General features: G+C 36.6%; 2 protein-coding genes across 8 annotated transcripts in view; one reads left to right on the top strand and one right to left on the bottom strand.

Moving 5' to 3' along the window:
• Positions 1-22,824, bottom strand: part of LOC106665690 (homeotic protein spalt-major) — a 114,315-nt gene that overhangs the window by 64,322 nt on the left and 27,169 nt on the right. The window lies entirely within an intron of this gene.
• On the top strand, positions 7,431-9,472 carry LOC106665692. 2 transcript variants are annotated; one of them, XM_014392319.1, is made up of 5 exons: positions 7,431-7,717; positions 7,844-7,919; positions 7,992-8,212; positions 8,269-8,507; positions 9,327-9,472. In XM_014392319.1, exons 1-4 carry the CDS (start codon positions 7,557-7,559, stop codon positions 8,498-8,500), a joined length of 690 nt encoding a protein of 229 aa, XP_014247805.1. In that variant the 5' UTR covers positions 7,431-7,556; the 3' UTR covers positions 8,501-8,507; positions 9,327-9,472. The 2 variants fall into 2 exon arrangements, with proteins under 2 accessions (XP_014247805.1, XP_014247804.1); XM_014392318.1 differs by having other exon boundaries at positions 9,322-9,472.

Below are 22,824 nucleotides of genomic sequence, written 5' to 3'. Positions count from 1 at the left end.
GCAACAGACAAAAAAACATAAGAGGGTTAAAAGAGGGTGATTAGTAGAAACATAAATGTTGTGTTGATACATTATTAGGAGGACTGGGCAGCCTTCCAAAAACGTTCCATCAAACAAATATGATTTGTCTCGCTCCATTCACCTACCCTTTCTGAAGGAACGGAGCCAAAACTGATTAATCACACCCTTAACTTATTAGTTATGAAAAATGACGCTCATCTTTCATAGTATAGAGCAAATATTATTAAATATCATGTCCTGGCAAAATAAAACAAATATACTTAATCTAAACTGGATTCATGACATTAATTTATTTTTTCGCCTTTGTCCTTTTTCTTTTATTGTTTTATCTCATCTTGTTTCAATTTCATGTTTTAGCAACCTGCATATACATCATAACTTGAAATGTAGATATTACATAAATTTTTAAAAAAATATAAAAAAACATACGGCGAAAAATGAGTATAATTAAATTTTACTTTTCCGTCCTGATAGTTTCAATTTGGTCAACAGTTTTTACCTTTATTCTTTGTATTTTTGTTTGATTGTGAAATATTGAAATTATAATACAATTTGTAATACGTGCTACTGTAATAAACATAGATCGACCTCATAAGTTGAAAAATTGTAGGTTTTTCTCTCGAAGGAAAAAGCGTGTAATTTGTTATTGGAAAGAAAAAACTCTGATGTCTGCGGGGTGATACAACGATTTGTTGACAATCCAATTCATTCTATAAGTCTGTGGAGAGAGGTTATATTTCACAATTAAAGCAAAAACACTTTACAAGAAATGCATGAGACGGCCAAAACGATCCGAAACGACCAAACATAATACCAATAGATAAGAAAGTACAAAAGAAGAGTGAAAATATTCAAAATATTGCCCCTATTTATAATGTTAATCACCAAAGGTTGAGAGATGCGGGTCAGACATGATCAGTAACGATCTGATCAACGGTAAATATAAAACGAATAAAAAACAGTAAACTTTTAGCGTTTTATTGATCGATCGCGTCATTAGTCAATTAGTGGACTATAGATTTTCATAAATCCCACATGCTACACCATCTTACTTAGAAAGCACTGATAGAGTTCTTCAAAAACCAACACGAGGTGTTAAATTTTGAGCCGGGAATTTTTTAAATTGTGAAGTTTCTCTTCTTTTTTTCTATAATTTAGATTAAATTCGTTTTATTCTAGTTTTTGGGGTTTATCGTCTAGCAAGTTCAAATGGAAAAATCCGTTTGTCCTAGTTTAACCCTCTGTCTCACTCTAATTCCCAGATCCGCCTACTTTCTCCGACCACCGAAGGTTTTCCGTGCGAAATGTGAATGGATTTTGGATAAATTAACCCGCTGGGGCTGGCGAGGGACTTACAAGATTTTTTGTTGAACTTTATGATGAGGTCAGATGTTGAAACTGCAGCTTTATCGACTTCAATCAACTTGGTCCGCCTATTCTCGCTGGATTTGTCTATCAGAGGCATTGCATCTCCATATTCTGGGATATTTTGGCAATCGGGTCTCTTTACAATATTTTGACACAGACCATTCTCAGAAAATGTCTAAATATCGTACAGATACTTTTCTAATTTATTTTACCTGACGACAAATATACAATGATTTTTTATTCTAGTGATATTTTTTCCAACATTAAGTAACATAAAAAAACACAATCAGTATTTATTTGTTTAATTTTGTTGATTTGTTGTGTAATAATATTGGATTGATTTGAAACTGTTCAAAAACAAACATTTCACAACACACCTACAACAAAGTACGCACTTTGGGACTTTGAAGTTGCTCCCAACAATCGGAGATGCCTATCCAATAAGCCCCACCTCAAATCGCTTAAGTTGGAAAATTCTCACCAAATTCTACCCACTGTCCATCTTATCTCTTCTGGGATCTTAATGATGTCGAAAAGCATTTTGTTTACAAAATAACATCTTAACACCATTTCAAATCACAACATGTTTAGTACAATCTGTTTGGGAAAATCTAAACACGAGAAAACCCCATCGTTTCATCATTTTCCAAGAGCGAATATATTCGTATAATTTGGATCTGATGCGGAAATCCCTTAGAATCCATGGTGAAAGGGATTTCATGATAAACGTCACAATGAGATTAATCAATAAGCAGAAGTACGGCATAATTTTACAAAGTTTTATTTGTAAAGGATTTCCAAAGTTCGACCGCAGTTATTAAATTTAATATTGGTAATATTTCCCAATATGGCTAGAAGTTTAATAGCGCCATAATTAAAATATATTGTGTTAAATTGTAAAACTGTAAATTTGTATCGATCGATAAATTTCATTAAACGTAGGAAACGTCGTGCGATTCTCGTCAACAAGGTAAAAATAAGTTATCCGCGAATTCTCTATTGTTTTAACAGGCGCAAGACTTTGAAGAGTGATATCGCATTACTGTGAAACTTGAGAAATTCTCTCTTTTTCCCCTCAGTGGCACTTAAGCGACTTCGTAAAACAGTGCATGAAACCAGGGTCTTGAAGAGGGGTCGGAAAACATAACATCCATATCCTAATAACAGGAAAGGGGTGTCGGCAGGGTGAGCGGAGGCTAATGGCCCGGCAAATTATGAGCATCAACAGACGGGGGCAAACGGCTCTCCCAACCCCCTTATTAATAAGTGCATCACCCCCTTCGCCCCTTTGGACGTTTTCTGTCTCACTCTGTCACTCCGCCCTCGGGGGACTTTTATTAAAAATAAGCCTAAATAATATTAAAATAAATTTCGAAGACGAGACGGAATTTAAATTAGAAACTGACGGATGAAATTTTGCTTATTAAAATCCATACCGGTAGAGGAAGGGGTTGGTGTGTAAACGTGCTTAAAAGGGCCGTGTCAACCCCTAGACCACACACATTTCCTCAGGGTTAATTAAACGTGAGTTACACAACTTTTCGAACGCCTCTGCCATTTCATTTCACGGCGTACATTTTCGTTCGAACTGAACTGCAGTTTTTTAGCAAGAAAGTAATGAGAATAAAATTTTAATTATGTGTGTTAAATGGAAAATGGCTTTTATCGATGTTTTCCAATGAGTACAGGACAAATCTCAATGCATTCAAAATATTACAACTAATAGATAAATATCAATTAATTAAAGTTTTTAGTTGAGATAAAATAGTCAGTGTCAAGCGGGATTCGAACCCACGATCTTCGGCTTGATACACCGCTGCTCTACTACTTGATCTATCGTGACTTCGATCCACTAGGACACTCGTGGCACTGACTTTTTTATCTCTCCATTTCTAGTCTGATTCTCAATTATGTTCGAGATATTTTACTTTTTTGATTAATTCAACCTTTCACTACTTTATCAAATGAAGTCTCTCAAATACGTTAATCCTATTGTAAATCTTAAAACACCAATGGAAAGAAAGAATACCCTAACATAAGAAACAACAAAACGTTTCACAAAGTTAATTAAATGTTCGAAATATTCACCTTCTTGAAGAATGTAAGCACTGAAATCGTTTTTATTATTTTATTATTTTGAAGATTTTTGTTTCCTCTTGTTCATTTTTATAGTAGTCTATTTGTTCACTTTATAAACCGTTTGTTACAAAAAAATCAAACTTTTACTGTTTTTATTATTTAGTTTTATAATTACATATGTATACAGTTCATTAGTAGGGGCAACTTTTCAGGACGGAAAAGGTCGGTATTTACAGATCCAAGAAAATTTTACGTAAGCTTTAGATCTTTGGAAACTTGTATAAATTTATCTTCTAAGTGATTTTGTGTTTGCTTAAGGTTACAATAAAAAAGAAAACAAATGAACAACAGAGTTTTTCACCGATCTTTTCATCAGTGTAATTAAATTTAAAGTATGATTACAATTTTACGATATACGGCTGACATTGTGGAATAAAGAACTGAAAGGTTGAATTAATCTGAAAATTAAGTCCGGAGTATTGACTTCTGTTCAACCAGGATATTATATGTGTGTGATTTTGTTGGAGTGAGGGAGGGAGGGAGAGAGGGAGAGAGAGAGAGGGAGAGAGAGAGAAGAGATTGTGATTTTGATAAAATTTGAAGGACGGATTATGTTTTGTTCGTCTTTCAAAAATAAATACTACTTTACCCTATTCGAGTAACAACCATATTTTTCGTTTTCAAGTCTTATCAAAATCTCTGTCCATTTGTCTGTCTGTCTGTCTCGGTCTCTCTCACTCTCTCTCCTCTCTCTCTCTCTTTCTCTCTCTTTCTCTCTCTCTCTCTCCCTCTCCCTCTCAATCCAACAATAGTTATTGATGTATTTTTAAGAAGAACGAAAATCAGAAAACTTTTGTTTTCATTTAACGACTTACTAGGCAGTTGTATAGTTATTGAATCTGAAGAGAAGAATCCGCCCCTTGCACCCTGATAGACGGGCTTTTCCGAGCGATTTGACCCTCTCAAATGTTGCATGAATATTCAAAGCAATCTCTCAGATTAAGCCACCCCGATAACAGAACGGAATTTATTTCATTTGAGATTTTTTTTTATATTCTCCCGATGTCGTATTATTCATGCCAAGGGCGTGCGAATCAGGCGGCGTCGACCATTTTGTTAAGGACCGGTCCTGTTAATCCTTCTCGGCGTTATTGGCGGTGATGAGAATATATTCAAAAGGGGGAAGAATGAGGGGGGGGGCTTTCGGTTAAGACGAGAAATCGAAGTGAACGCAAAAGGTCAATTAAGTTCACACGGTGCATTCCTGACCTTTGAGGGGGGGGTTAAGTGCCCATGATACCGGGCTTACCGTCTTATAACCCTAGGAAAATTTGCTTATCGCCCTACAAACTTGATAAATTATAGTATATTAATGTTTGGGGGAATAAGATTGAAAAGAAAAATACCCGTATTATCTTTAAAATTAAAAAAACCGAATCAACTTGAGAAGGTATTGAACAATTTATACTGGCATCCCTCAGACATAGACACGATCCTTTATTGAAACATAAATATGTTGAAAATATTTAACTAAACCAATAGAATATTTAAAAAATCGCATTATAAATGATAATTCCTTTATACAAATTTGCCCTAAGTTTGATCGACAGATCACCAGTTATCTCTTTTGTCGTTACAAAGGATTAGGCAGGGTATGGGTACTGCGGTGGTCGAGTAATTAGAGCATCCGACTCGTATTTTCCTCGCTAGGGTCCTGGGGTCGAATCCCTTGCAGAGCCCATGGCTTTTTAATTGTGAATAATTTGGAGAAAGTATTGTAAAGTGGTGCGACCCCTTGTCCGTGACACCCAACGGGTAGTTGTACGTTAATCCTTCTTCTATGAGGGGCTTTACTTTACTTACTTTACCGGCCTTGGAGTAAAGATCTTTAGCGGCGATATGGTGAGCAAACAACTGTCTGAAGCGAGCTTGCGAATTGGAGCTGACGAATTCTCTAGGAAGGCCATGAGCAAAGCGGACGATAGCGTGCCAGCAGAGTGTAGGAAATGTGGTGATTGCATGGAATCGTTCTCTTATGTACTCACTACTTGCCCGGAAAATCGAAATAAAATTATAAGGAGGCATGATGAATACCTCCAAGTCCTCATCGAATTCCGCGGGTCGGTGTAACACAAGGCCGAAACCCCTATAACCCTACCCGACGGAACCAGGCTCAGGCCAGATGTTGTGGCCGCGGAGACAGTGGCCTATGAGTCGCGTGGCGGACGGGAAAGTGGAAGTGCAGAGAGTATTGTAAAAGACCTTCATGGCGGCATACCAGAAGGCTCATTTCAGGTAGGAAGCTGTCGCCGCGGGGGCTATACAACTCCTCCCAAAGATGCGCCTTACCCTGTTCATCTGACGGCTACAAAACCGACAAGGATACGGGAGCTGGGGTTTCGGGATGAACCCCAAGACCATCCGCAAAACTTACAAAAGGAATACTGGAAGGCAACCGCAACCGAACCAGGATTCTGGTTGGAGTCCTGCCAGTGCACTGCTACTTAAAAAAGCACATGCACCGGGTAGGAGTACAGACAGAAGAAACACTGTGCAGACCCTGCCAGGAAGAGTAGAAGAAGGCAGGACACATTTGATGTTTCTGTGAAGTTATATGTAGGTGCAGGTTTTTGCAACTAGGACTAGAAAAACCACAAGCAAGATCGTACACCAAGGAGCCGCTGGGAAAGTTGTGGAGGCTGGTTACTAACCTGAAGCTGTCCAGTGAGTTATAAATAACGTGGGAGCACAATAGATTTATTCAGGTCGAGGTGCTGTAGCACAAGGCCTACTCTTTTATCCCTATCCCTACCTTGTTCATAATAACTCTCCGTTCATAGCTGGGGATAGCTTGCGGCCATATGGATTGAGAGAGGCCATAGGCGACCCGACCAACAACATCCGAGTAACGACCTGGAATTGGACCATAACTCCAACGGCGAGGAAATGGACACACGATTGACCTGAAGGGAGGGCGAAGTTAATGACGGGAGATCCGCATTATCTTGGATTTTAAGGGTACCTGGCTATTCCCGTAAAGAGATTATTTAGTTAATTAGTTTTGTTAAAAAGGTAGAGCTATTTAAAATAATAATATAGGATGTCAGTACTGAATATAAGTATGTAATTTATGACCAAACACTGCACTAGATACGTTAAAAACTATCTTGCAGAAATTGGTCCAAGAATGATGACGTATATCTATAGAAAAATTTAAAAAAAGCGTTGGTTCTCGTGACGATATAACGTCCACTTGTGACTGGATGTTACGTTCTGTTCGGTTTGTCCATTACTGAAAATGGATAAAGTTTGTAGGATTTTTTATTTCTTAAATTAGGAAGCGAGGTGTTGTCGCCGTTGAAATTCGTGGGTGAACGTGAAGGAGAGTAATGTGCAATAGGCTCGAGCACGTTCCCATGGAATCCGCGATCTTCTCCCTCGTTACCTCTTTTATTCCCGCTAACGGTAACACAAGAACGATTATTCCGTGTGTATACGAAGGGGTGCTTTACCCACGTCACAAACCGACAATCGCCCACAAAGGTACAAACCCTGTAATTTGACTACAACGACTATTAAACCTTTATAATATATATACTTTAGAGGAAAAAACGGGTATATCTGAGGCGACCTTTAATTGCTGTTATTTCTTCGAAAATACCACGGCGGGGAGGGGGAAATTTCGTCTCAAAAATATAATAGAGGCTTGTCTCGTTGAAGTGTGATGCCCAATTAAACAATTAGTTCCCGAAATTATATTTAGTCCGATCCCATGGGAAAAAGAAAATATGAATAATTTTCACGTGTCAAAATGAAATTGATAGGAAGAAACGGTTGCCCTTCTTCAGGGGGCTAACTTGATTTACAGGTCATTAGTGTCAGAATAAACAAACTACAAATCCTTCGGAGAAACCTTTTAAAATAATTAACCGCTGAATTTATAGATTAAAAATATGTTTGTGCACCACCTGACAAATAATTGCATCATGTGACATTAAACATTTCACGAGACAAGACACAAGCACGAGACAAGCTGCAAGAGACTCACAAAACACTAGAACCCACAAGAACTCAAGCAAGACACTAACATGGGAAAGAAAAAGTTGAACGAGGACTGCTTCGGCGATCTTAACTACTTTAGCGGTGTCCTCCCGTCCCATCACAACGAAGTAGGATGTCACAATGTCAGCCAACAAAGGAGAAGGATCATCTGCGAGATGAAAAACCTTCTCCAAAACTTGGAGTGCATGTAAGGAATTAAAACTAAAATTTCATTTTTCACTTTGGTGCAATATTTTTCCATGTTAATCATTAACGTTAATTTCACTTTAGAAATGTAAGGTTTTGTCTTCGCTCATCTGTTAAATTTTTTCAGGCCAAAATGCAACGAATGGGACACGTCAGCATCAACAAAGGATACAAATGGGCCTTACAAATTCGGAGTGTTCCAGGTATAATTTAACCTATCTATTAAAAAAAAACAAAAAACTTCCACGTTTATATCCTCATGGTCTCTCTTTCAGCAAAGGAACGGCAAACCTTGGGATTTGCACAGACAGAAGAGCAGAGAACTTATCGGTGGGCAGATGACGATGTCATGCGCTTGCCTGAAGAAGAACGGCCTTCAAGATGACTGCAAAATGAGTGAATGTCGAGGAAAGGACTGGTGCTTGACCGAACCGTGGCCTTCATGTCCTCCGTTCACCAAAGAGCAGAAACAATGGGTCGAACCGAATCCATTAGAGTAAAGTTCATCACGTACCGATCTAAAGCATCGGTGCTAATCAACGCTTGTTTCAGGATGTGTCCGAATGTAAGAGAAGGCAAGGTTACCGCCGGTCCCGGATGGAATGGTCCGCTTGTCAAACCTGACGGATCCCCCGGCGTAGGCGGACCCGATGGTGGAAGAATGGTCTGTTATGCACCGGAGACGTTCTTCGTCGGGAACAACGGCTGCTGCTACAAATTGGAGCAGATATCAAACCCGTGTTGCCCCCAGATGGCCGGAACTTACTCTATGGAGCCGTGCTAGCAAAATGGTCGGTCATTACATAGTTTTAATAACATACGATTTATTTTTTAACACCGCAGTCCGTTTCCATGACGTTCGCACATATTTTCAAAGTAATATGTCTTCTTTTTCCTTACATCAGCGATCCGTCATAGGGATGGAACCGGACGATAATACCCTATATCGTAAAGCCCTCGGAGTGCCCGAAATGACCCCGCTGGGACTGTTAGAGGGCAGGGTTATGACTGACACCGAATTATCTTCATTTTTAGATACGTCGGTAAATCTTTTCTTGATCCATTGACCTCCCTCGCATTTTCAGCCCTCGCCCTCGGGGAATCGAGAAAAGTGATTCCCTTAATACGAACAGGTCAGGGGTTCCAACCCTAGTGTGGCACACTGTTCGTAAACTTGACCGCCTCCCGCACAAAAGATGATTGCAATTAAACATTTAGTTTATTTCCAGAAAACACTGAAAGTTAGAGGTTAATTTGGCCTAGAGGTAGAAGCAGGCATACAAATATACAAAAATCTTTTACGCTCTATTTCTCCACTTTGACACTTTACACTCTAAGTCTGCTACTGAAGCCTTTTTCGACCTGAACGCTTTCTATTAACCCTTCAGTTCACAATAAACCGAAGACAAATTGCCTTCGTGCATTTTTCCCCTTGGCCGTTTCTCTTATTTAAATACTAGCACGACGTCCTCAGATTGTTTTCTTTTCAAATATATATTAATGTACCCTCCCACGCTGGTATTTATAATCATTTTTCTCTCTGTCAGCTTTGTGATGAATATAAATAAAATCTATTTTGGTTTTTAATTTATACATGTTTTGTAGGACAGGTTGAAGACAGTGGCAGAATCGGTTTCGAGAAAATTTGATAGAACAAAACGTTAGAACCTCTTAATTCATCCGTCAGTCCGAGATGAACGTTCGTGTGCACTTTTTCAATCCATGTACAATTAACACAATAAATAAGTGATTTTAACTATGCAGTTTTTATTTACATAAATTTATCTATTTAGGTTTAAACAATATTTATGCGAAGTTTTTTTTTGCATGACACAATATTAATATCATTCTATAATTTTTGCCCGTTGTTATGAAAATGTGTTTTTTTTGGAATTATAAAAAATGATGAAGATATTGTGGGTTCCAAATGTTTGTTGTCCTCCGACCAGAAATAACTACGGATATGAATGGATGAGGTTGATTTATAGGATTTATACACAGTGGCTTCACCCACTCGTCTATTTGGATTTTTCCATTCATCAACGCTAGCCCAGCAGTGTTTTTTTAGTCGCTGGAGTAAATTGACAAATTTGTTTACGAATTAGAAAAACTGTGAGTAAAACATCTGTTTTTTCTTTATTTTTAACACCCTCACTGGGCGGCTGGATGTATATCGGTAAATGGCTCCATAATTCAAGAAATCTCAGTAAATATTCTTGACGGATGCCGCCCCGAGGACGGAACTGCTGAATTACTAATCGCCTTTTCCGGCCAATTAAAACTTTCGAGTTTTTTCAGATTCCTTCAGATCCGCGTCAAGACGGCAAAAAGCAAATTAGAACGTGTAAAAGTTGGATTGCAGAGGAGGCGGTAAAACCTTACGTAGCCCTTTCTTATTCAAATCCTCGAAGGACCTTTTTTGAATAAAGCTCCACGCCCCTACCATATCGTAAAACAGTGATTTGACGATGGATGTAAATCCGGGAGGTCGTTTCGATCCTTTCCTCTCGGACGTCCCCTTGGGAGATCCGCGATCGCCCATCAGGACAAATTGAGATCAGCTCCAGGACCCTTGCGACATTTTTCATAGCTCGAGTCCTCCCATCCCATCCGATAGCTTGCCATCCGCAGATATACCCTATCTGACCCTCATCCACATAAAAACGACATATGCTGAGACACCGAGTCAACAAACCAGATGCTTCCCCCCTTTGGAACATGTCTCATTTACTATTTATTTTCCCTTTTTTCAGAGGAAAAAAAATTATGTTTACCCATTAACAGAAAAAAACCTTCCCCGACTGTGAGTAATCCATAAAAAATTAATATCCTGGCACATGGAATCGATCGTTATTCTTCCCGTTGAACAAAGAAATAATTATTTGTTCCGACAATACATTTTTTTCTCTTTAGTAAATATATCATTTTCAAATGCTTCTAAATAACCTCATTGAAATGAAGTGAGGGCGGTGCCGTTCCATCATTTCACTGATGAGCCCTAATTAGTCGTCTTGCATCCATCATATTTCTGGCCAAACGCCATACGCACTAACTCGTCCCCGACCACCCCAAATCTAATATAAATAAACAAGACAACCGTGTTCAACCCACTCCCGACTTTCTAATGAGTCGAAACGCAGAACGGAATTCAGACGTTTGTTATTTTTACTGTATGAAACTAAAACCTAGCCTCCGCCTGGCATATTTGCCAGTCTGGATATCCCGTCCGGATATATTTTTCTCTCTCTCTCTCTTTCTTCACAGGGTGGTATTATTAAATACTAAATACTTCTGGGAACTCTCAAAGGTACTTTGGTCCGATCGTAGACTAGAAATAAATATTGGGAGAAGAACGTTTGATTTTTTTTTTTTTTTGTGTGTGTGTTCCTTTTGATATTTCCAAACGGTTTTGTCCATCGGCCCCTGCAGACTACTTGGACAACTTCCACGCTTCGAAAGTAGTTAAATGCTTTTTTCTACCAGCCTTCCGTTTATCCAAATATCCCAGTAATATATCAGTTATAATCCAAATAAAAATTTAATATTATTAATCGTTTAGAAACATATTCATCGTACTTACATAGGTTAAAAGAACCGACATGACTTAAGAAATGTAGGAATCATCAATAAAATGATTAATTTTGTTAGTTTTCTATATAATTTATTTTCGAGATTTGTACTGAAAAAAAAATTTACGCAATTTTATCGAAATTAATTTGAAATTTGATGTTATTGTTCGTAATGCCGACTTCTTGTCATTCTCTTGTCATTAGTGAATAAGAGGATAAGCTATATATGTCATAAATACGCAAATTTAGAATTAAGACCTGTTTTTCTCGTAGAAGAATGGTCATCCTCACAATTAAGGATATACCATGCGAGGTTGTCACATAGACCCTTTTGTCCAAAATACCGCGTGTGTATCGGGCATGTAGAGAAAGTTTGCTCGATGATTGAGGGGTACAATTCCTTGGCTCTATAAAGAGAGCTCGCAGGAATGCTACCCGATTGCTTCAGTCGATATCTGGGTCCCCAATGCAGATTCGCATATACGATAGTTTTGTGTCCATTGTGTTGAAAGAATGTATTTATAAGGATGAATGTGTAGTGTGAGAGGGCCGATGGCGGAATATTGAATGCCCCATTGCCTCTAAATTAGGTTCGTTTTATAATTGGCGTTAAGGGTGGTGGAAGAATATCGAGTACTCCACCGCCAATTGAGTGCTGAATCTATCTGATGGTAGCAACCCCGCAGCCCAACCACTGTGGCGGGAGGGATAAGTTCCAGGTTTGACCCAGGACTGCCAACATCCGGGCTGAGTAATTAACAGCCTGTCTGTAATTTATAACAAAGTACAAAAGCTGGAATTGTTGGTAGACTGAACGAAGTGATAAATGATTTCGATCCATCCACATAATTTCATTATTATACGATTAATGTTTTTTATAATATTAATGACTCATTATTACACAATATTGAACAAGGGCTAAAGGAAAAGCCACTTTTTCTCTTAATTTTGTTCAATGATCACAAAAACCTCACAATCCTAGTTTTTACGTCCCTAATAGAATCGCTGTGAAAATTCCAAACAACCAATTTTCACGAAAATTTTTAATTTTCATACAGTAAATCTAATCGAACTAACCAATTTAGCTGTACAACAGACCTACAGCCTATAGTTTACTCATTAGGACAAGCAAACAGTGAATTGATCATCAGTAATAATCACATAAACAATGACCTATATTGCCAATAATTCAGTTGTTACCGAGCTTTGTTATATCAAGACGAATATTAAATTAATTTGATATTATTATAATAATAAAGATAAAGTTAATTGAATATTACATTACATTTTAGAATAAATTAAAATAAATACATAAATAAACGATACGACATGAACCTTCCGTTTGACGCAAGTTGGCTCATTCATGAATTCATTATATATACTTTATATGAAATATGGTCTACAGTGGTGATACAATGTAAAAATATATCCCTTCTTTGTTTTTCTTAAAAATTAAATTCATGAACCAGATTTTGCCTCTCTGTTTTCCAAAAATGCAAGCTGCTCTGGTGTACTTCACCAGTGCACCCCGATTGGATCCAGCAATTTTATAAAGCCCTGTCTTGACAGCACACTGCTTCGGAAGAATAACCATATGTATTCGGAAAGGATGTAGCAAATCGTACATTCGAATGGTGATATTTCGGTTTATAATTCTTTATAGTTCTTATTAAAATTGAAATAGTAAAAGCAGTTGTTATTGTAACTGTGATTATTAAAATTATTCTTTCTTTTAAAGTCCTTCTGATTGGAAGTCAGATATCCTAATGTACTAAAAGAATAAGTTATCTTCCTCTTCAATAAATAATGATATAGTCATACTGCGTCTACAAAGTGCCAGTATCATGAGGCAGCTTCGAACCCTAAGTGATATGATTTGGAGAAATGATTTTTTATATTTCGTAATAAACATACTATTAAGAAGATCCAATAATTACATTTAGGCCATGAAACCCGGTGATTATGAAGAAACATGAACTATAAATGGTGTTTGAAATAGTAAATTCTGCTTGAATGTATTCGTATGCCTGTAATTCAGGAAAATGAAGATAAAAGTCTTTCTAATGTTCACATTACAGAAAGAACAATCTATCCGTTCTGAAACTCTGTACGGTTTAAAACTCAGGATTAGTAATTCTCCCCTTACATTTACTAACCATCGAATAATTTATAATAATAAATAATTAAATTCACTAATTTCGTGGTCAGTTTGACCAACTCCGCGGTTGAGATGGAAGTTGATGTCCGAGTGGATCGAGGTCACCATAGCTCAAGTGGTAGAGCAGCGGCGTATCTAGCCGAAGATCGTGGGTTCGAATCCCGCTCGTGCCATTGACTTTTTTATCTCACCCCAAAAAACCTTAATTAATTATAATAAATAATGTCTGGTGATTAGTGACCGTTAGTAGATGATTATTCGGAATAAGTGAGATGCGGTCTGGTGTGACGTAGGTTTCAGAAAAACATTTTCTTTATCGTGCCAACGTTTCGATCTTTATTGAGATCATCTTCAGGGGCCTAAGTGTCACTCTCAACACGACAGACAAGAATGGTACAATTACGCAGAAAACAAACACTTTGACGCCTGAAGGTGATCTCAATAAAGATCGAAACGTTGGCACGATAAAGAAATTGTTTTTCTAAAACCTGCGTCACACCAGACCGCATCTCACGATTCCGAATAATAAATAATTTTTACCTACGCCAAGCTTGCACACTTCACATTTTCGTTAAGTTCATTTTACATTTGATTATTACAGAAACTGATCATATCTTTAGTTTTATTCCATCCCACGAGGCGTGGCTCAATAATCAATTGGATAAATTGACTCAAATTATCGTTAAAAACAGGGTTGTTTTGGGTAAAACACATTTCGAATATATTAAAATTTCTTTAAAATAAGCTGTCCATATCATAAAGTTATTATAATTCACAAATTCTGTTGATAAAAACCAGGCTATGTTACAATTAAACTGACAATGCTGAGAAGCAGAGGTAAGGCAAACAAGAATTGAGACAATAATCAATAAACATGATGACTATGTGATGTTTAAGTACCAAAATTAGACTGGTAAATTGTAAAACATAAAACAGGCAATTTTAATAAAAGGCGGATAATTTAATTAATAATTTAATTACACGGGCAACCTTGAATAATTATATCAAAACTCGTCCTAGGTTGGTTGGAGTACTACTTTAACTCTAGCTCTAATGTAAATTTAAAAAAAAACTGTATAAATATTTTTTTTAAATAATTGGTTTTTCTAAATATTAAATAGTTACAGATTTGTTAGTATTTCTTCCAGCACAACAGATTTCTAATGGCTGATCATGTCCACCGTGAGCAATATTCTCTGACGTTCATAAACAAAGAACACTTTTGTTATTTTGACTTGTATAAAGTTATAAATAAACAAGTTTGTTGCCATTTAACAGAACAATAAGGCTATACTTCTCTCGGCGATTAAGGGAATCTGACGGACAGGAGGGAGTTTTATTCCCAGGTGAACCCCGAGTAGTTGCTTAATTGGCGTTTGATCCGGCCTAAATCGTTATTTCAGATGTGATTTTGGACGATCGGTTAATTACCAAATGTTCCGTGTACTGAGAAAGAACGTCAGCTAGAATGGAAGATTGACAGGGGAGGGCTTTCTATTTCCAACTCCAGTTTTCCACCTGGCCGACCCGCCTTCTACCATATCCCACGCCTATGTTTACTTTTCTCGTTAATTACAACTTTTACGTGCCCTTAAGCCGTTAACGGGGCTCTCGAGTCGAATAACAACTCGTGTTATCCATTATTTCCGTTGAATGGGAGACCAAACTGGAAGATGTATTTCGGACTGAAGCGTTGATGGAACGAGCTCCAAAGAATGAATCTTCGAACTTTTCACACGTGTAGTCATCACCCAGCAGACCCCAACAGGAAAACTCACCTTTTTTCTGATACTATACATGAGTTTTGAATGCATATTGAATACATAAAAATAATTTTTAATAACGTCTAAGAATCTTATTTGACCCATTTCTTTTGCCATTTGTTTCTAAACATTAACCTATGATATTCTATTATTGAAAATTACTTTAAACCTCCTTTTTTATTTTTGGAACGCCTTGTATGCTTATGTTTTGGATGCTACAATTGTTTTTTAATTAAAATGGATATGTATAATTTTTTCTATCTCTTTGAAAAGAGCCTTCTTCTGTTTTTTTTTGGAAATTCCATTATCGCCTGTTACATAGTTTCCGCTTCGCCGCAAAATTGGCAGGCTGGAGGGTTGACAGCGTTTATTTTATTTAAATAGTTGTTGCAGATGGCATGTTTGGATCGGAGTCGATTTATAGTTGGGTCAAAGCTTGTTGCTTGTTAATTCCATTTCACACCACTCAATTGTCTGCAGATGCGGTTGCAGTTGCTTGTAAAATACTACTTTTTCGGATTCCTTACATCGTTGATTCCATGCTTCAGCATTTCTTGCCCGCAGCACACAGAGACTTAAACAGCGCGTTGGACCCCATAGTTATTGCTTTTTTCGCCAGTGTCCACTTTTTCACTTTCTTTTATTCGAGCGTGTGTCGGCACCAATACAAATTTCATATCTTTTTTTATATCACTCATGTATTTTGGATCTAATATCATAGATTAAATAGATATTCGAAGCATGATATTTGCGGGCTTGCAACTTTATCAGTAACCTTAGTGTGTCCGATATCATCAAGATTTGATTTTCTTTAACGATTCCGTACAGCAAGTGCGTTTGAGATTGAGTACAGTTCTGCCGAATAAATACTGCTCTCTATTTGGCAATGGTCATCAGTGACCAGGAGAAAAGGAGGAAAAAACCTACTGTTTTTTTTTAAATAACATTATTATTGAAAAAAAAGTCATTTGTTAGGCCTGGTTTGAGGGTGTGGATGAGTTTTGAACAAAACAATCCTTGATTTTGGCAAAATTTCGGCTGATTTTGGGCCATAATCAGGAATTTTTACACATTTTTTATTCTTTTCATACAGGAGGGCTTACCTACATTGGGTGCCGGGGACGAGAGGTCAATCTACTTTACAACATATTTTTATGCCATTGGCAATTTCGAACCACTAGCGTGGATTAATTCCTAGTCGGATACCTTAACCACTAGGCCACCGCGGTCGCCACTTTTTTATTATTATCAAACGTAATAATAAAAACTAAAAGTGAATTATTAAGAAAATAAGTAATCAAGGTGCCAAGACACTACGTTGTAGACCACTTGCTGACGGCTATATTTCATTTTATAAGTAGTACCTGAATGAATTTTTTATGTTGTGAGATTTGTTCCTGTGTTCGGGAGGTGATGTTACCTATCATCATGGTCTGCCTATTCTAGCTGATTTTTCTCAGTTAGACGCTTTTCGGCATTTCGCCATCTTAAGTGTTTGGATTTTGCCAAAGATCAAAAAGAAATTACCGTCACACCGAAGATGGCCAATGCCGAAATGTGTCTGATCCCCAACAATCATCGAGGATAGGCAGGTGACTGTCAACCTATAAATTTTGTATGTGCCTAATTTTAAATTTTATTATCGATTTTAGTTGGAAATTGAATGTTGTTGGCTGATCATTAATGCTGAGAATGGCTGTATGCGTTGTTTACCCGATCTTACGTTCGTCCTCCATCTTCAGCAGATTTGCCGGCTGCGATCCTGCGCTCTTTTCCTCTTCTTTGTAGTCGATTTCGAATGCGGCAAATCCACTTGCACAAAACGTTCGTTCTTGATTTTCAATTTCCTCGAGAGTGTTTCGCCTAGCGGAGACGACTTGAAAAGACGTCCATTGTCGTACTGCTTTCGAAAAACTATTGCGGTCTTATTGTCACGAGGATGCCGGCATGGTGAGGGGGCGGTTTCATCAAAAGCTGTTTACTTATACTCGCTCCAACCGTAAGAAACCCCTCCCTTTAAAAAAAATTCCCATTGTCAGCCGGAACAGAGGGGACTTCTGAAGGGGATCCGGGAGGACTAAATACATTAAAGAATTTAAAAAGGGCATTCTCCCTTATTCCGTTCGAGATGACATCGTGTAGACAAGATGCCTTGGTCCCCTTCCAAATATTGTTCGTCTTATTAATCGGGGATTCAGTGGCAAAAGTCCACAACCGGCTGAAATAGAACCGAAAACAATAAGTTGGCATCGGCTGTCTTTATCTTAACTAAATATACATCTAATTATGTATACGGTTTGTCTCAAACGGTCCGTGTGAAATACAAATCAGGATCTTCATTGAAAACGCCTCAACCCCGGTCTACTCGCCGTCTGCAATCCGGGCGGAAGTAAATCCTTTGGCTATTGCATCTAAGCAACAAAATGAGGAAATTGTCGATCCATTCCAGTTATGACAAGATAATGACTCGTAGAGCTGACCTTCGTAGTGGTAATTTTTTAACGGCCTTCAAATTTTCTCTCTGTCTTGCACCAAGTTGATATTTTAAGTTTTCTACACTGCGAGGCAATAAATTATTGAAAAATGTGGGCGTTCAACCTCTTCGGTGGGAAGCGTTGAACTTTTATTCATAACAAGTTTTCAGTTCATTAAATGAAATCAACATATTCACCTCATGGTCAATTAATTTTATTTCCTAACTGACTTTCTACTTAATTTCTATTTAAAACATATTCGATAAAATCCAATTACAAAAATTTTTCTCATTGATAAAAATCTTATTGATTTAAGAATCATAAGAAACTTGAAATCCGCATTCTTAAATATGGAACGGCCTTCTTGGTAACTTCATTAAGGGAAAAACAGGTCTACAAAACGTTTAATCAAGAAACCAAATTTGAAAAAAATAATCGTCAAATAGATTTGAAAATAACCAAAATTACATGTACCTTCTTATAAGTTTGGTTTCAGTGGGAAAAATATCAATACATCCCCGCAGGAACGATTGCATAAGTAGTTTTCACTAATTTTGGCAAAGTATCAAAACAAAACGAACAAAAAAAAGATAATTAAATATTGGGATTGAGTAATAATTTACAGAAATCAGTGGACGTCATTGATTCTTCCTAGATTTATGGCTTTTGGAATTTCCATAAAAATTGACCAAGTGGCCAGATGAGAACGATTGAACAGGAGGGCTTAAGGCCGTCTACTGTCAAGACTGCTTTACTCCAATAAAACACCTATCCTCAACTACATGTAAGATAAAAATAATAACTCCCCTGAAATATACGAAACTGCAAGGAAATATTTATTAGAGAGATTTTGCAAAACGTTCCGCTATTTCAAGGTCACCGTTAAATTTAACGAAGTTCAAATAATGTTGTCGCTATTTGAAGACTTTTTGCATAACGGACTTGGCCACTAACGCTAAGTTTCTTAGATAGTTTGTAGTTGTTCAGTTCATAGTGCATAACCGTACGAAGGCAACGTTCAAGTTTGTTATGGATTTTCTCTTGAATTACTGACGATAGTTTGACAAATGCTGAGGACCCGTTGAAGAATCTATAACGTACAAAGTAAAAATTAATTACCGGACGATTCGGGACAATTTCAGTTTAAATAAAATTGAGGATGAAAAACTTTAAGAAAAAAGTTTTCTCCTGACCTGATTTAAGAAAACTGAAATATGCATTACGAAGCAGTCATTTAACATTTATATACTCACTATAACCAAATTCCATATCTGCCTCTTAAAATTTCAGCTTTTAAATTGTATTTAGGCGGTTCAGCCGAAAGTGTTTTTTACACACATCTGCTTCGTTGAAAAGAAAGGCGTATGAGGTTGCTGTATTTCTGGCTGTCATTCCTGCTTGTATGTAAACATATTAATGTTGGAACACCAAATATACATACTTTTTAGGAGTCGGGATTCATGAAAACTTGTAAAAAATGTAAAATGTTAAGAATAAAGTACGTAAAGGGGCGTCGGTGGGCGCAACGGTTTAGGCGTTGACACGGCGCTCATCACCGTAAAGTAGTTAATCCAGCGGCACTGCATTCGAACCCGACATACTTTTTTCAAAAACACCGGCGGTTTTTATATAACCTTTGCTGTTGCGAACCCTTGGGAAAAAAACTAACGTAATTTTATTAAATGGGAAAATATCTCTACTTTGTTGAATTAACCGTCACCCGTTATCAAGCACGTTATTCTATACCAAATATAGAGTAGTATTTCAGTTAGCGTTCCGTTAAATCTGCGCAGGCGAACTTCAATCAATTTAGCGTTACCATTCACACTAACGTTATTTCAAATTTCCCTATCTTTCCCTATTTATTCCGAGACAGGTCTGCAAATCTAGGAGTTGTATCAAATAAACCTAGACTGCAGTAAAATAGTGTTGGAAATTGCTATGAAAACAAATAAGGGTAAAACAAGTAAAGGAATTTCTGTCATATAGTGGGGCTTAACGTCAATTACTCGTTGGATGTCTCAGACGAGGCGTCTAACCATTTTCCCCCCTTTTTAAATTAAAATACTATGGGCTGTGCCTGGAATCGATCCTTGGGATTTGAAAATACAGTGAACGCCCTGGGCCTCCGCGGACCCCTGAAAGCAAATAAAGGTACGCATTTGAAAATACTGATGGCATTATTTAGTTACTAGAGTACAGCGGTACTTTTTTTCCGAGAGAAAAAGTGAACGTTCTAGAAGAAAAATATGTTAAAAGGGTTATTTTTTTGTCTGATTTAACCATTTGATAAATAGTTTCAAAAAGCTTTTTATTAAAATTGATTTTTTCCGAATATTGTACGGTTATATATAAAAAGGAAAAGAGTGACCGTCATTCTATAATAAAGGTGAGTCGTTTAAGCAGAGGGGGATATTTATTAGCAGAAGGTATTTTGTCTAATCTTAGAACCGTGGTTCGATTCTCTATTTAATCCCCTATTGAGATCTGAGACTATACGACACTAAGAACTCAGCCGTTGGCTTCAACTCAACAGTTCTATTGTTATATATAAACACACTCCCCTTATCTTTCTCGTTTTTTCCACGTTCTCTCACTCCTTCTTCCCCGCTCGTCCTAATGCCCTGTGTAATTAAAGGCTATCGTGACCCCTTTCAAACCGAGGAGACCCCGGAGGCTCCGTCATCACGGAGTAATGTTCGCCTTTAGAGACTGATGTCCTCTTATATATCACTTTGTCTAATGTACGACCTGTTTGTTCTTTTGCCACCCTCGGGGCGTCTATGGCCATTATGAATAAAGAAATCATAATGACCCACGGATGGATATTTCGCTCTCGGAGACTGTTGCCCGACGGGATAGGAAAGCTGATTTCTCATTTCAAAAAGGCAAATTACCGTCTGGAGGAGTATTAAGGGAGAAAACGGTCTTCTACTTACTCACAAGAAGGTCCGAGCGATTTACAATCGACTTGTCGTCTTACCTGCAAAAAAATAAAAAGCGATGATGAGTTGGAGAATCGTAAAAACGTCAAAATATTTGGAATAGTGCGTTTATTTTGTGTGGAAAATAATAAATGCGTTTATGACCAGGTAAACGGATTTCAGGTACGCCTTTGGTTCAACGTACGGTTCAGAACTTATGACATTTTCAATTTGGAAAGCGTGAAGCCATAAATAAGTCCAATGTTTGTGTCTGCGAAGTGAAAATAGCGACGCGTGAAAAATTCTCTCCTATAGGCTTCTGATAACAGAAATTGTGGGTCCTTTCGGATGAAAAAGAGAATGTTTATTTTAAACCGTCGTCCTGTGAGTATAAGTCAATAAGGTCAACTTTGCTTGGACAAAACTAGAAAAATAAAACGTCTGCGAACCATAAATTATTTTGTTAAAGTTTTACCAATTTTAGCTATAATTTTTAAATAACTTGATCAAATCTGAAAATAGTAAAACATATTTTGAGTAAACGTAAAGCTTTGACAGATAAACACTAGCAGTGCTATTTACATATATATTTATTAATGCACAAAAACAAAGACATTGCCAAGTTACAAAAAAAAATGTTATAATAGCAAAATATTTTTTTTGTGCTTAAATAAGTAGAACAATAGCTCTTTTATCAACATTTACATAAAATTACTTAGGTTTATTGTTTTTTTTTTCGAATTAACATTTTCCCCGTCAAGTTAATTTTTTAATTTCAAATTGGCCCTTTTTAACTTCAAACTAACTCTTTAATTTCAAATCACCCCTTTGTTGTGGCAAATTAACTTTTTTTGGGCATTTACAAACAATTACTTAGGTTTATGCCTTTTTTCCGATAAATTAATTAATTTTTCCGTCAAAATTTCTATTTCAAATTAGCCGTTTTTGTAGCAAATTACCCTTTAATTTTCAATTTAACTGTTTTTAACTTTAAATGAACCTTTTATAATTTCAGATTAACCCTTTTAAACTTCATAATAACCCTTTTTAATTTGCGAATAATATTTTCTAATGTCAAATTAACCCTTTCTTTAAGACAAGAAATAAACCTAGAAATAACCGTAGAAATAAACCGGCATAAAATATAATCACGTCAAGTAAAATTGAATTTGAAAAAAATAATTAAATATAAAATAATTGGGCTCTTGGAAGACCATATGAAAAATAATTACAATTAAAAGTATTAAAAATTATTTAAAATTAACTAAAAACAAATTTACTTTGTGATAGTTTTAAATATAATAATAATTGGACTCTTAAAAACCAAAAATTTTCACATTTCTCAAACTTTTTGATTTTAATATAATTAATTTCCATATGTCCTCCTAAGAGACCTAATAATTAAAAATATTCTTAAATATACAGGAATTCTCTTAAATTTTTTTATAATTTAAAAAATACGCTAATTTGAAATCAATAAGAGTAAATTTGCAGTTTGAAATTAATAAGATTAATTTGAATAAAAAAAAAAGTAAATTTGACCGGAAAAGGGGTGGTTTTGACAGAATAAAAGCTATGTATCTTCCCAAGTTGTGTCTCGATGATTCAACCCTTCTTCAGCACTTAATGAACATGGTCAAAGATCTACACTTTTTCAAGAATATAGGTCATTTTATATGAATATTCAATTTTTATTTTTATTGGTTAATAATTTATTACATAAAAAATTGATTCATAATTATAAACTGGGTTTTGAATAAATTTGCAAAGTATATAATATCTGATGACCGGTTGTTATAAAGACCAACGCTTTCAGTCATATTGTGTATAAGAGTAATTACTGGTTATTAAAATTACTTTTTGCACAATTAAGTTTGAAGGAGGTGGACCCAAGGATTCCAAGTTGGGTTAGGTAATAATGCTTTAAGTCGAAGAAATCGATTAAGACCGAATAGACTTATAACGACTTGCCATTAATCGAGCCGAATATAAAAACCAAATATGGCAAATGTACAAATAAACACTATCGTATCCCTAATTATAGATTCATAACGGAAGTAATAATTAAACTTGCAACCGTTCGGCAACGGACGACGAGGTCCGTGGGAAAGTGGTAACTTATGATGTGCTAATGACTTTTATCCATTAACTAACTTAACGGGGCAATTCATTTAATAATAGACGGGAGAAACTGTGGGAGTTTGTGCCCTTGCGATAGAC

The sequence above is a fragment of the Cimex lectularius genome, unplaced genomic scaffold (assembly GCF_000648675.2).
Source record: "Cimex lectularius strain Harlan isolate CLEC.00 unplaced genomic scaffold, Clec_2.1 scaffold83, whole genome shotgun sequence".
Lineage (NCBI taxonomy): Eukaryota > Metazoa > Arthropoda > Insecta > Hemiptera > Cimicidae > Cimex > Cimex lectularius.
Note: the sequence above shows the minus strand (reverse complement) of the source record. Positions and strands in the feature narration are given on the sequence as shown.